Genomic DNA, 15,941 nt, shown 5'->3' with positions numbered 1-15,941 from the left:
CACTGTTGGAATATTGCATGCAATTCTGGTCTCCTTCCTATCGGAAAGATGTTGTGAAACCTGAAAGGGTTCAGAAAAGATTTACAAGGATGTTGCCAGGGTTGGAGCATCTGAGCTACAGGGAGAGGCTGAACAGGCTGGGGCTGTTTTCCCTGGAGCGTCGGAGGCTGAGGGGTGACCTTATAGAGGCTTACAAAATTGTGAGAAGCATGGATAGGATAAATAGACAAAGTCTTTTCCCTGGAGTCAGGGAGTCCAGAACTAGAGGGCATAGGTTTAGGGTGAGAGGGGACAGATATAAAAGAGACCTAAGGGGCAACATTTTCAAGCAGAGGGTGGTACGTGTATGGAATGAGCTGCCAAAGGACGTGATGGAGGCTGGTACAATTGCAACATTTAAGAGGCATTTGGATGGGTATATGAATAGGAAGGGTTTGGAGGGATATGGGCCGGGTGCTGGCAGGTGGGACTAGATTGGGTTGGGATATCTGGTCGGCATGGACGGGTTGGACCGAAGGGTCTGTTTCCATGCTGTACATCTCTATGACTCTATATCAAGACTAATGTATCTAAATTTGCTGACAATACAATATTAGATGGAATTCAAGATGTGAAGTGGACTGCAAATGATTAGTTAAGATTTAAAAGTTGCCTGAGGGGCAACTTTTTCATGCAAAGGGTGATGCATGTATGGAATGAACGGGCAGCAGATGTAGTAGAGGTAGGTACAATTGCAACATTTAAGAGGTATCTGGGATAGGTACATGATAGGAAGGGTTTAGAGGGATATGGGTCAAATGCTGGCAAATGGGACTAGATCAGTTTTGAATATCTGGTTGGTGTGGACAAATTGGACCGAAGGGTTTGTTTCCGTGCTATATAACTCGGTCTCGAAGGGAGTGGTTGGTTACATGGTGGCAGATCAAATATAATATCAGGAAATATGAGCTTATTCATTGATTATAAGAATAGAAAAAGAAATGGAAGTTTTTATAGTTCATTTCAGAGAAACTTTGGTATACTTTTACAAGGAACACCAATGTGAATATGTAGATACAGCAAGCAATTAGGAAGGTAACTATCATGTTGACCTTTCTTCAAAAAGATTAAATCATGAATCTTACCACAACTCTACAGTGCTTTGAGACCACAATTGTAGTATTGTGTGCTATTTTGATTTTGGTATTTCTGGAAGGATATTTTCACCTCTGAGATAGTACAGCAGATGCTCACTGGATTGATTTTTGGTATGAGAAGATTGTCCTATACTTAGAGGCGGAGTAAATTGGACCAACACGCTCAGAAGTTTAGAATGAGATATACATATTAGATGCCTGAATATAGTTTTTTGGAAAATGGAGACACAATTTCAGGACAAGTGGTTGATCATTTAAGATGGAGACAGGAGAGTGCTTCATTCAAAGAGTTATAAAACTTGGAATTCTGTTTGGCTTCATTCGGAGTGAAATCTTTTTACAACTTCTGGTCAAAACACTATCAGCATGACCAGAGTTTAGTGGAAAAGTTGCAGAGATTCACCAGGATTTTGCTTGGGATGGAAAGTTTCTCTGAGGAGAGACTGGACAGGCTTTTGGCTAGTTTTCCCTGGAGCAGAAGAGGATGGGAGGCGGTGGGATCTGGTTTGTGGACTACAAAACTGCGAGGCACAGACAATGTAGATTGTGAGAATTTTTTAGGCCACGGCAGATATGACTAAGACCAGAGGGCAGAAGTTTCAGGTGAGGAGTAAGTTGTTTATAGAAGATCTGGGAATTGTTTTTCAAATAGAAATATGGAAGACTGTAGAAATATGGTATTCTGTCAATGTTTCATTAAACTTGGATTCAGGATGGGTTTGCCAATTGGATACAAAATTGGCTTGATAGTAGGCATCCCTGTTCTACAGGGATCAGTACTGGGTCCATTCTTTTGTCATTGAAATAAATGGTTTGAATGAAAATATAGGAGGCATGGTTAGTAAGTTTGCAGATGACATCAAAATTGTTAGTATAGTCGACAATGAACAAGGTTATCTAAAATTATAAAGACCTTGATCAATTGGGTCAACGGGCTGAAGAGTGGCATATGGAATTGTTTGATTTTATGACTATCACTCTAAACATCTGGATGAGCACTTAAAATGAGAGGGCATAGTAGGCTATGGATCAAGAATAGATATACGAGATTAGTGTAGTTTGGTGTTTGTTGGTTGGCATAAACATGGTGGGCTGAAAGGCCGGCTATAGAGAGTTGTGGATGCTGCTTGAGAGTCATAAAGATGTACAACACGGAAACAGACACTTCAGTCCAACCTGTCCATGCCGATCAAATATCCTGTCCTGATCTAGCCCCATTTATCAGCACTTGGCCCATATCCCTCTAAACCCTTCCTGTTCATATACCTATCCAGATGCCTTTTAAAGGTTGCAATTGTACCAGCCTCCACCACTTTGTCTGGCAGCTCATTCCAAACGATCACTACCCTTTGTGTGAAAAAGTCGCCCCTTAGGTCTTTATACATTTTTCCCTTCTCACCCTAAACTTATGCCCTCTAGTTCTGGATTCCCCCACCTCAGGGAAAAGACTTTGTTTATTTACATTATCCAAGCCCCTCATGTTTGTATAAGGTCAACCCCTCAGCCTCCGACACTCCAGGGAAAATAGCCCCAGACTATTCAGCTTCTCCCTTTAGCCCAAATCCTCCAACCCTGGCAACATCCTTGTAAATCTTTTCTGAACTCTGTCAAGTTTCACAACATTGTCGAACATTTTCAAGGGTGATATTGATAGATTTTTTTTTGATCATTCAGGGAATCAAGAGGTTGGAAACAGGTGGGAAAGTGAAGCTGAGGTAGAAGAAATAGTTATGATAGTATGGAATAGAATTGCAGGGCTTAATGAGTGGACTGATCTGCTTATCCTCTCTTTTTATGTTCTTCAGAGGATTGCCCTGTCAGTTAATTGGCCATAGACAAATATGGTTATTGATTCCAATTTGGCAGTTCACTTGACCTGTGTCATCTGAATACTGCACTTGCTGGAAATCTGAAACAAACACACAATACTGGAGAAACTGGGGAGAGAGAGGATTAATGTTTCGAGTCTGGTCTGAAGAAGAGTCATACTAGGCTCAGCATTAACTCTGTTTTTCTCTCTCCACAGATGCTGCCAGACCTCTGAGTTTCTCCAGCATTCTCAGTGTTATCTGAACTTCAAAGTATTATATTTTAAAAATTAAATTGTCACAAGTTATTTCTGTAAAAATCTGCTACCTTGGTTTGTGGAATTCAGTGTTGTTAATACTCAACTATCCTCGAAACAAAACTATTGTCTTGATCTGGGTTCTCTTTCCTAATACTCCTTATTTGTGCTGATCACAACAGACAGCTTCTTTAGCAAGGTTATGTTTTCTATAAACTGAAACTAAACCTTTATACTTTTAAAAAATGTGGGCTCTATAGACAGCCAGCCAAGCCAATAGATACATTTCTTTTAAAGAATTTTTATTGCGTAGAAGTAGGATTTCATTGCATCTTACATAATTTCGAAAGACTTTATTTGTGTGTTAGATCAGGTGTCTTCATAAATTTGAACAGAGAAGCAAATAATGCCTGTGAGGTGTTATGCAACAGCTCACCTACTGAACTATTATAGGCAAGGACTAATTGGGGATAGTCAACATGACTTTGTGCATAGGAAGTCACGTCTCACAAGCTTGATTGAGTTTTTTGAAGAAGTATCAAAGACGATTGATGAAGGCAGAGCGGTCGACGTGATCTGTATGGATTTCAGTAAGGTGTTTACTAAGGTTCCCCATGAGAGACTCGTTAGCAAGGTTAGATCTCGTGGAATACAGGGAGAACTAGCTATTTGGATACAGAACTGGCTTGAAGGTGGAAGACAGAGGGTGGTGGTGGAGGGTTGTTTTTCAGACTGGAAGCCTGTGACCAGTGGAGTACCACAAGGATTTGTGCTGGGTCCACTACTTTTTGTCATTTATATAAATGATGTGGATAAGAGATATAGTTAGTATGTTTGCAGATGACACCAAAATTAGAGGTGTAGTGGACAGTGAAGAAGGTTACCTCAGATTACAGTGGGATCTTGATTAGATGGGACAATGGGCTGAGAAGTGGCAGATGGAGTTTAATTCAGATAAATGCGAGATGCTGCGTTTTGGGAAAGCAAATCTTAGCAGGACTTATACACTTAATGGTGAGGTCCTAAGGGATGTTGCTGAACAAAGAGACCTTGGTGTGCAGGTTCATAGCTCCTTGAAAGTAGAGTCGCAGATTGATAGGATAGTGAGGAACGTGTTTGGTATGCTTTTCTTTATTGGTCAGCGTATTTAGTATAGGAGTTGGGAGGTCATGTTGCGTCTGTACAGGACATCGGTTAGGCCACTTTTGGAATGCTGCGTGCAATTCTGGTCTCCTTCCTATTGGAAGGATGTTGTGAAACATGAAAGGTTTCAGGATTTACAAGGATATAGCCAGGGTTGGAGGATTTGAGTTATAGGGAGAAGTTGAATAGGCTGGGGCTGTTTTCCCTGGAGCATCGGAGGCTGAGGGTGACCTTTATAGAGGTTTATAAAATGAGGGGCATGGTTCAGATAAAGAGACAAAGTCTTTTCCCTGGGATGGGGAACTAGAGGGCATAGGTTTAGGGTGAGAGGGGAAGATATAAAAGAGACCTAAGGGGCAATTTTTTCACATAGACGGTGGTACATGTATAGAATGAACTGCCAGAGGAAGTGGTGGAGGCTAGTACAATTACAACATTTAAAAGGTATCTGAATGGGTATCTGAATAGGAAGGGTTTAGAGGGATATGGGCCAGATGCTGGCAAATGGGGTTAGATCAGGATAGGATATCTGGTCAGCAGGGACTAGTTGGACCAAAGGGTCTGTTTCCGTGCTGTACATCTCTATGACTCTATTGTAGTACCATGGCAGAATTTGGGGAAGTGCCATATTATCTCCACTGAACTTATTTTTATCTTGAACTTCATAGACTCATTTTCTGTAGAAATTTTGGCCCATGATCATACCTTTTGTTAAGAAATAGATTACGTATAATTTATTAATATATAATTTATTATACCATAACATCAGTATTAGTGTTTAATAGCATCTTCAAATCCTGCATGATTCAGAATTGCTTAAATGGCAAAATACAAAGCATTCTCTGTCCAAAAATTGCTCCTGTGTATAAACATAAGGCCAACTGACAAACTCAGAAACAAATACTTTTACACTGCTGACTTTTCTCAGGCTTGCTTTAGACCTTCTAAGTACACAATTTGGTCGTGGTTGTGGTTTAGCACCTAGCTTTCTGTTTTTGACAGGCCAAATGTTCCACAACAAAAAATCTATAAGCCAAGAAAGTGGTGAGGTAGCAGAGTACTTTGTAAGTAGTGCCAGGAGGTCTTTGTTATTGTTTGTTATCTGCTTTCTTGACTTTTCCAATATTTGCCTGGCCAGCCTTCAAACTTTAACTTGCATAGCTATGCTCAGTCAAAACGCTGTTTCATGGTATTTTACTTTGCGCCAAGTCTTGTTCACTTGGCCCTCAAACTAGATTCCGGTCTGATGAGGCTTTAATGTTAATTTTCCTCATTCTTGTTTCATAGGGTAGGCTAGTTGTGCCTCTTGTGCATACTCTACCATTTGGTGAGATAATGATTGATCCACTTTAACCACTTATTTCTCTTACTGTTAGGTAATAAAAAAACAATCAATTTCAGATTTAAAATTAAAAACTAATGTTATATCAACTGCTACTTGCATAGGAAAGTTCCAAATTTCTTCTTCCCTCTGCATATTGAAATGTTTCTTCACTTTTCAAAGATCTAGTTTAATTGACAGATGATGGTCCTGGACTCTTCAACCAGTGAAGTTAGTTTTTCTAAGTCTGACTTACCAGCTTCTATCAACAGCATGAAAATTTTAAGAAGATCATCCTTTATTCTTGTACACAGGGAAATACAAACCAAATTTGTACAATCATTCTCTGTAATTTAATCCTTGGAGTCCAGGATAATTCTGGATTACCTTCAACGCCAATATACCCTTCCCAATGTTTGGTGTCTTGAATTGTTCCCTACTCCAGATATGGTCTAATCAGGACTTTGTGTATCTTTTGAATGGCTTCCACCCCCTTTCTTTTAGTCCTCTTGATATATATTCCAGCATTCTTTTAATCATTTTAATAATCTGCATGTCTCCATGAAATTTTAATAATCTATGTAGTTAGAATCCCAAGTCTGTTTGGATGTCCACTGTTTCCAACTTCTCACCATTTAAAAGTACTCCGATCTGACCTTTTTAGATTTAATATGGATGATCACATAGTTGCATACATTGAAATTTGTTTGCCAGACTTTTGCCCAGCTAATTAATGGTTAATATCATTGTAATTTTTTGCTACCAAATACTTTGCATCCAGTGCTTAATTGTAATTATCCATCACCATTCATAACTGGATGGGGCAGGACTGCGCAGCTTTGATCCATTGGTTGGGGAATCATTTAACTGTGTTTGTAGCACGATGCTTCCATTGTTTTATACAGTCTGCTAAACTTTAATTCTCTTGATTATCCATAAGCACAAGTAATAGAACGGAATAATAGAAATCTTTTAAAACCCATTTGTTTGAGGGCCACCACTTTTGAGAGATAATGTGAAGGAAAAGTTAGCCCCCAATAATGGGAAGCATTGATGCACTTTCTGATCTGCAATATGTACTATATTGCATGTGTAGCACAGAAAATGGTGGTTAAAAGTCACCTTACCAATAAAACCATTTTTACTCCAAATCTCTCGTATCAGAAAAGATGAACAAAAGCTTGGTAAATGAAGTACGTTTAAAAAACATCTGTAAAAGAGTGGGGGATGGAGTTCTGGCGAGACTTCTAGATCTCAGAATGGAAGTACCTGAAAGCTTGTGTGACAATAGTAGACCATTTAAAAGCAGGATTGTACGAGACATTGCCATCAACAATGTAGATGTTGATGGAATGTAGGATTGCAAGAGGTTACAGAGGTAGGGAGGGACAAAATTTTGGAGGGATTTGGTGCTGATCAGAACTAGTATGGGTTTGTAAAGGATAGCTCATACTTTGTGAATTTGATTGAATTTTCAGAACAAGTGACTAAAGTTGTGGCCTGGGAAATGTCTGTTTTTTATTTATATTGACTTCCAGAAGCCATTTGACAAGGTCCTTCATAAGACCGTATCAGCCGAAGTTGAGTATCTTTGAATTAAAGTGTAACTCTTAATATAGTTAGGAAATTGTCATGTAACAAGAGCCTGAGAACAAGATTGTGACAAAAGGATGTGTTTGGGCCTTAACCAGGGGAGTGGTTGTAATGCCACAGGATAAGTATTCCAGACATCTCGGCTGCTGCGTTAGGACATGAGTTCTACCTTTTCTAAGGAATAAATGCTGGTCTTGAGAGTGATGCTTGCATCTCAATGGAGGAAAAAAGTTTTAAAAAGGAAATCGAGCTACAGGGGGAAACCTGTATTAAATTGACCTTAACTGCAATATTGTGTCCACAGTCAAGCCATGGAGAATGCAGGGGAGAGTTACTGAAGTTACATCAGAGACTTCAGTTTAATGGACAGAGCTGAGATTGTTCTCCATTGTACAGAAGGTAGTAATATCTGGATTACCCCGGTGCTTCGTGCGAGTGAAGGTAGGAATAGGAGAATAGAACAGATTAATGCGTGGTTGAGGAGCTGGTGCAGGGGAGAATGGTTCACCGGATCATTGGAATCTCTTCTGGTGTAGAGGTTACCTGAACAAGGAAGATGGATTGCACCCAAATTGGAAGGCGACTAATATTCTGGCAGGGAGATTTGATAGAGCTACTGGGGAGGATTTAAACTAGTATGGTGGGGGGAGTGGGACCCAGAGGAATAGTGAGGAAAGAGATCAATCTGAGATTGATACAGTTGGGAAAGGGAGAGAGTCAAACAGTCAGGTCAGGCAGAAACAAAGCAGAAAACAAGGTAGGATTGATAAATTAAACTGTGTTTATTTCAATGCAAGAGGCCTAACAGTGAAGGCAGATGAACTCAGGGCATTGTTAGGAACGTGAGACTGAGATATCATAGTAATTACAGAGATGTGGCGCAGGGATGGACTGGACTGGCAGCTTAATGTTACAGGATACAAATGCTATAGGAATGATAGAAAAGGGGTGGGCCAAGAGAAGAGGGGGAGTGGCGTTTTTGATAAGGGATAGCATTACTGCTGTGCATAGGGAAGATATTCCTGGGAATACATCCAGAGAAGTTATTTGGGTGGAACTGAGAAATAAGAAAGGGATGATCATCTCATTGGGATTGTGTTATAGACCCCCCAATAGTCAGAGGGAAATTAAGAAACAAATCTGGAGGGAGATTTGAGATATCCTTAAGAATATAGGGTGGTTATGGTAGGGGATTTTAACCTTCTAAATATCGACTGGGACTGCCATTGTGTTAGGGATTTAGATGGAGAGGAATTTGGTAAGTGTGTACAAGAAAATTTTCTGAGTCAGTATGTGGATGTACCCACTAGTGGAATGGTAAAACTTGACCTACTCTTGAGAAATAAGGCAGGGCAGGTGACTGAGGTGTTAGTGCGGGAGCACTTTGGGGCCAGCACCCACAATTCTGTTAGTTCTAAAATAGTGATGGAAAAGAATAGATTGGATCTAAAAGTTGAAGTTCTAAATTGGACGAAGGCCAATTTTGACAGGATCAGGCAAGAATTTTGAAAAGCTGATTGGGGATAGATGTTAGCAGGTAAAGGGATGGCTGGAAAATATGTAGCCTTCAAAAATGAGATAACGAAATACATCCAGGGAAGTTACTTGGGTGGAATTGAGATATACGAAAGGGATGATAACCTTGTTGGGATTGCATTACAGACCCCCGAATAGTCAGCAGGAAATTGAGAAACAAATCTGTAAGGAGATTTCAGTTATTGGTAAGAATAACAGGGTGGTTATGGTAGGGGATATTAGTTTTCCAAACATAGACTGGGACTGCCATTGTGTTAAGGGTTTAGATGGAGAGAAATTTGTTAAGTGCATACAAGAAAATTTTCTGATTCAGTATGTGGATGTACCTACCAGTGAAGGTGCAAAACTTGATCTACTGTTGGGAAATAAGGCAGGGCAAGTGACTGAGGTATCAGTGGGGGAGCACTTTGGGGCCAGCGACCATAATTCCATTCATTTTAAAATAGTGATGGAAAAGGATAGACCAGATCTAAAAGTTGAAGTTCTAAACTGAAGGAAGGCTAATTTTGATTTTAATTAGCCAAGAACTTGGAAAAGCTGATTGGGGATAGATGTTAGCAGGTAAAGGGATGGCTGGAAAATGGGAAGCCTTCAAAAATGAGATAATGAGAGTCCAGAGACAGTATATTCCTGTTAGGGTGGAAGGAAAGGCTGGTAGATATAAGGAATGCTGGATGACTAGAGAAATTGGGGTTATTTGTTAAGAAAAAGAAGGAAGCGTATGTCAGGTATAGACAATAGAGATCGAGTGAATCCTTAGAAGAGTAAAAAGGCATTAGGAGTATACTTAAGGAAATCAGGAGGACAAAAAGGGGACATGAGATAGCTTTGGCAAATAAAGTTAAGGAGAAACTAAAGGGATTTTATCAATGCATCAAGGACTGAAGGATAACTAGGAATAGAATAGGGCCCCTCAAAGATCAGCAAGGCACCCCGTGTGTGGAGATGGGGGAGATACTAAATGCGAATTTTGCATCAGTGTTTACTGTGGCGAAGGACATGGAAGATAAGGAACATGGGATGTGGCGAAATGGATGGCGACATCTTGAAAAATGTCCATATTACAGAGGAGGAGGTACTGGATGTCTTGAAATACGTAAAGGTGGATAAATTCCTGATCAAGTGTACCCTAGAACTTTGTGGGATGCTAGGGAAGTGATTGCTGGGGTCCTTTCTGAGATATGTATCATTGATAGTCACAGGTGAGGTGCCGGAAGACTAGAGGTTGGGTAACGTGGTGCCACTATTCATAAAGCTGGTAAGGATAGCCAGGAACTATAGATCGGTGATGAGCAAGATGTTGCAGGGAAACCTGAGGGACAGAATTTACATATATTTGAAAAGGCAAGGACTGATTAGGGATAGTCAGCATAGATTTGTGTGTGGGAAATCATGTCTCACAAACTTGACTGAGTTTTTTGAAGAAGTAACAAAAAGGATTGATGAGGGCAGAGCGGTGGCTGTGATCTATATGGCCTTCAATAAGATGTTTGACAAGGTTCCCCAGGGGAGACTGGTTAGCAAGTTTAGATCTCATGGAATACAGGGAGAACTAGCCATTTGGATACAGAACCAGCTCAAAAGTAGAAGACAGGGTGGTGGTTGAATGTTGCTTTTCAGACTGGAGACCTGTGACCAGTGGTGTGCCACATAGATTGGTGCTGGGTTCAGTGTCTTTTGTAATTTATATAAACGTTTTGGATGTGAACATAGGAGGTATAGTTAGTAAGTTTGCAGATGACACTAAAGTTGGACATGTAGTGGACAGCAAAGATGGTTTCCTCAGAGTACAATGGGATCTTGACCAGATGGGCCCATCAGTGGGCTGAGGAGTGGAAGATGGAGTTTAATTTAGATTAATATGAGGGGCTGCATTTTGGAAAAGGAAATCTGGGCAGGACTTGTACATTTCATGCTAAGGTCCTGGGGAGCGTTGCTGAACAAAGGGGACCTTGGAGTGCAGTTTCAAAGCTCCTTGAAAGTGGAGTCACAAGTTGATAGGATAGTGAAGAAGGTGTTTGGTATGCTTTCCTTTATTAGTAAGAGCATTGAGTACAGGTGTTGGGATGTCATGTTGCAGCTGTATGGGGCATTGGTTAGGCCACTTTTGGAATATTGCGACCTTATAGAAGTTTATAAAATCATGAGGGTCTTTTCCCTGGGGTGGGAGAGTCCAGAACTAGAAGGCATAGGTTTAGGGTGAGAGGGGAAAGATATGAAAGAGACCTAAGGGGCAACTTTTTCACGCAGAGGGTGGTGTGTGTGTGGAATGAGTGGCCAGAGGAAGTGGTGGAGGCTGGTACAATTTCAACATTTAAATGGCATCTGAATGGATATCTGAATATGAAGGGTTTCGAGGGATATGGGCCAAGTGCTGGCAAATGGTACTAGATTAGGTTAGGATATCTGGTTGGCATGGATGAGTTGGACAGAAGGGTCTGTTTCTGTGCTGTACACCTCTATGACTCTAAAGATCATTATGGGGAGATTTAATGCAAATGCTGGAAATTATAAAGATACAGATTCATAATATGGAATCATAGTCATATAGCACGGAAAAAGACACTTCGCTCCACCTCCATGCTGACTAATTTCCCAAACTAAACTTGTCCCACTTACTTGTGTTTGATCCCTATACCTTTAAATCTTTCCTATTCATATACCTGTCCAAATATCTTTTACATGCTTTAACTGTGCCTGCAACCACCTTTTCCTCTGGCAGTTCACCCACATACAAGCCACCCTCTCTGTGAAAACATTGCCCCTCAGGTCCCTTTTAAATCTTTCTCCTCTCACCTGAAAAATATGCCTCCTAGTTTTGAGACCGCCCCTCCCCCCCAAACAAAAGGACAAAGACCTTTGCTATTCACTTTATCTATATCCCTTATGATTTTATAAACCTCTGCAAGATCACTCTTCAATGTCCTATCCTCCAGTGGAAAACAAATCCCAGCTTGTCTTTATAACTTGAACCCTCCAGTCATGGCAACACCCTGGTAAATCTTTTAAGCTCTCTCCAATTTAATGATTTCTTCCTATAGCAGGTGTGAAAAGAACTAGTGGAAAGGTAAGATTTTTGTTACAAGTTACTTGTTACGATCTGGAATGCATTGTCAGAAGGTGACTGGAACTATTTTGCAGACAAACCTTGAATGCAAGTGAAACACCTGCGATTTTGAACAGCAAATGTGAGACCAATAAACAAAGGAATTGTCCAGCTGACAGTGGTGTCTTATCCACCTCATTAACTGAAAAACGGAAGAATGGACAAGTATCACAGTTTCTTAATACCTTTGGGATAAAGTGAGTCTGGTACCTTCTTTAACCAAACGCTTTTACAATATCAATGTTTTTAATATACTTTAAATACTTACCATATGATCTAATAATAAATAATTCGTTTTATAAATATGGCTGCATGTTATTACCTATAATAATTAATGGCTTACAACTTGTGTTGACTTTTCTAGCTAGAACAGTTTCAATTTTTAAGTCTACAGACATTTTTCATTTGATGAGCTTTGGAACTTTTTCTACATTGAAGAGCTAAATGATATTAGAATGAAGAAGTCACAGAAGACACTGTGAAGAGTATTTTAAAAAAAAACTTACAAAAAATATTTTAACATGCTCTGTGTTTAAAAAATGTCATGAAGCTTTATCTCAACTGAAACTGAAGTAACAGAAGCATCACCAATTTCTTCACTGATATTTGGGGGAAACAAAGAAGAAAATGTTTATTTTAAAAAAAAATGCATCTTATTCTTCAGCAATCCAACCTTCACCTATAGATGCAACTTTTTGTAATTTCTGTGGCTTATCCAGTTAGGTTTCTGGTTAATAGTAAGCCTCAGCATCTTGATAGTGGGGATGGTCATGCAGTTGAATATGGAGAGGAGATGATTAAATTCCCTTTTGTTGGTGACAGTCATTTCCTGGCACGTGTGATACGCATGTTACTTGCTCCTTACCAGCTGAAACCTGAATATTGTCCATATCTTACTGTGTATGAAATCCAGAGTGCTTCAGTATTTCAAGAGTCATTGAACACAACAATCTTCAGTGCATTCTCACTTCTGCATTTATGATGGAGGAAAGATTATTGATGAAGCAGCAAGGAATGGTTAGCCTAGGGCATCACCCTGAGGAACACCTGTGGCAGATGTACTGCAGGTGAGATGGTTGACCTGAAGCAATCATCACAACTTTTCTGACTGTCCCAATTGGCTGGGGTGAATGTAACAAATTAAGAAGGTTGGCAATAGACACTTTTAAATACCTAATATAAAAATACCCAATATAAAAATATCCTTCCTCAGTCATTTGAAAATGGTAACAGAGCATTTATCATATTGTTAATATTACTGACCACTGTTATACACATGATTATGTTATACACGTGATTATGTTATACACGTGTTTATGTCATTATGCCAAACAATATTCCTTACACTAGAGTAGAAATTGATAATTTTTCAAAAATATATTCTTCACAGGCCAGCTGTTTCTGAATTACCACAACCAAAGAAAGATAATCACACAGATACAGCATGTATCCGTGAATTTGAGTTTGAATTGGAAGAGGAGGAGAGCTTCTGCATTGAATCATGGATTACAATACCGAAAAAAGCTATAAACCAGGAGCCAGCTGAACAGGAGAAGAAGTCTGCCTTGCCTGCAAATAAAACAAAAAAGAAACAGAAATTGCAGAAGACCGAACTGAAAAGAAAAATAGCCATTCAATTGAAAAAGAAAAATGTTGAAAAACAATTTAAAGATGAAAATAAACAATCAAAAAATCAAAATCAACCAAAAGGATCTGGAAAAAGAGCTACACGTCAATTAAGAAATAATAAAACTGTTTTTAATTCAGAGAGAGAGAAACAAGAAATAGAAAATGTATCCTTATCACACACTGAACCCTTGTCATCTCCCAAACTAAAAAAACAAAGGAAAAAACAGGGGGGATCAAGAAAAAAATCTGTCGGCAAGTCTGACCGAGTTGAATTGCAAGAGGAATTACAAGATTTGTATGCTAAGGATAATGAAAACAGAAATGATAAAGCCCTTTTCACCGAGCGAGATATGACTCCTGAGAAACTTGTGGAGTCTGGGAACACAGTAAATTTGCCTGGGTTCCATAACGAAAAAAAATCAGAGCCAACTTTAATTGCGAACCGGCAAATTCAAAGCCGAAAGAAAACGAAGAGAAGACAGGGACGAAAACAAGCAGGTAATTTTTTTTCGTTTTTCTGTTTGTCTTTCCCGTAATGATATGGATCACCTATTAATTTGTATAAATAAAACTTAATGAATGTTATGATCTAATAGTTAACTGTTGAGATTTCAGTTACCAGAGATAATATCAGTAGGTTTCCTGTTAGGTACGTGAATTGCTTGTAGGTAGCAATTAAATGGCTATTCAGAATTTGAAATAGTTAGCAAGCATTAAGTGCAGTATAAGAAAGAGACTAATTGTGTCTCCTACATTTCAGACCATAGTCAAATTGTGCTTCTTCGTGTGGGTAGTGCTGGAATTATGTGCAACTCTTGTGGAGATACAATTAGTTTGTGAAAAAAATGGTTGGAAGCGTTGTTGCTAAAATCTATAATTGGAGAATGGATCTTGCATGTGCATGTTTTTGGGAAGAATTTGTATATTCAAGATATGTTTGAATCAAGATAAGCCCTTCCTAGCCCAATAAATGTATACTGTATGTCTATTCCATATATTCGGGTGTTGTTTTCGTTAAAGATGCAAATTATTTTTGCAATGTTTAGCTCGTGAAGGACAGCCAATTGGGTTTCTGTGGAAGGAGATATAACATTTGGTATATTTTTTTTGCTACATTTCAGCACAGTTGGTCTACTTAATCTCAAATTGTTATTTTACCTCTATACACTTTCTTTTACTATTCATTCATGGGACCTGAATATTGCTGGTAAGCCCAAAATTTATTGCAATTAAAAGGTAGTGCAGAATCACCTTTTTGAACTTCTGCAATCCTGTCCTTAAGGTGAAACACACCCACAGCCTTTTAGGGAGGGAGTTCCAGGACTTTGACAGATTAGATTCGATTACAGTGTGGAAACAGGCCCTTCGGCCCGACAAGTCCACACCGACCCGCCGAAGCGAAACCCACCCATACCCCTACATTTACCCCTTACCTAACACTATGGGCAATTTAGTATGGCCAATTCACCTGACCCTGCACATCTTTGGACTGTGGGAGGAAACCGGAGCACCCGGAGGAAACCCACGCAGACACGGGGAGAACATGCAAACTCCACACAGTCAGTTGCCTGAGGCGGGAATTGAACCCGGGTATCTGGCGCTGTGAGGCAGCAGTGCTAACCACTGTGCCACCGTGCCGCCCACTATTGATAAAACAATGGTGATATATTGCCAAGATATTTGCAGATACTGATGTTAAAATGAAACTGCTGCCTTTGTCTTTTTTTATGTAATTTGAAAAAGGGTGGCAAATAACTGCAGTGCATCTTCTAAATGGTACACAATAGATATACAGCATGTCATTAGTGGATAGATGAATGCTAAAGGCGGTGAATAGGTGTCAAATAACTGTCCTGCCTTGTCTTGAATGGTGTTGAGCTTCATTCCCACTATTAACCTTTATGGCGGGAGAGTCATTGAAGCAGCTGAAGGTGTCTGGGCACAGGATGCTAACCAGAAGTACTCCTGCAGTGATTACTTAGGGCTGAGATGGTTTGCCTCCAGTAGTCGCACCCACTTTCCTTTGTTCCAGATTTGATTCCAACCATTGGAGAGCTTTTCCGCCTGATTCCCACTGCTAATTGCCAAAGTTGATCAAATGTTGTCTGCTGTCAAGGGCCATCACTCTTAGAGTCATACAGTATGGAAACAGACCCTTCAGTCCAACTAGTCCACACACACCATGTTCCCAAACTAAACTAGTCCCACTTGTCTGTGTTTGGCCCATGTCCTTCCAAGCATTACCTCTTCATGTACTCATCCACATGTCTTTTAAATTTTATGATTGTACCTGCATCCACCATTTCCTCTGGTAGTTCATTCCACATGAAACCCTCTTTGTCTCAAAAAATTGCCCTTCATTTCTCTTTTAAATCTTTTTCCTCTCACCTTAAAAACATGCCCTGAGTTTTG

General features: G+C 39.7%; 1 protein-coding gene across 1 annotated transcript in view; it reads left to right on the top strand.

Moving 5' to 3' along the window:
• The window catches only part of LOC122565174, a 99,977-nt gene that overhangs the window by 42,763 nt on the left and 41,273 nt on the right, over positions 1 to 15,941 (top strand). Inside the window, exons 11-12 of the mRNA XM_043720881.1 lie at positions 11,936 to 12,097; positions 13,291 to 14,027. Coding sequence (XP_043576816.1) covers positions 11,936 to 12,097; positions 13,291 to 14,027 — 899 coding nt within the window. The remainder of the gene's footprint in view (positions 1 to 11,935; positions 12,098 to 13,290; positions 14,028 to 15,941) is intronic.

Source organism: Chiloscyllium plagiosum, chromosome 2, assembly GCF_004010195.1.
Source record: "Chiloscyllium plagiosum isolate BGI_BamShark_2017 chromosome 2, ASM401019v2, whole genome shotgun sequence".
NCBI classification, from domain to species: domain Eukaryota; kingdom Metazoa; phylum Chordata; class Chondrichthyes; order Orectolobiformes; family Hemiscylliidae; genus Chiloscyllium; species Chiloscyllium plagiosum.
Note: the sequence above shows the minus strand (reverse complement) of the source record. Positions and strands in the feature narration are given on the sequence as shown.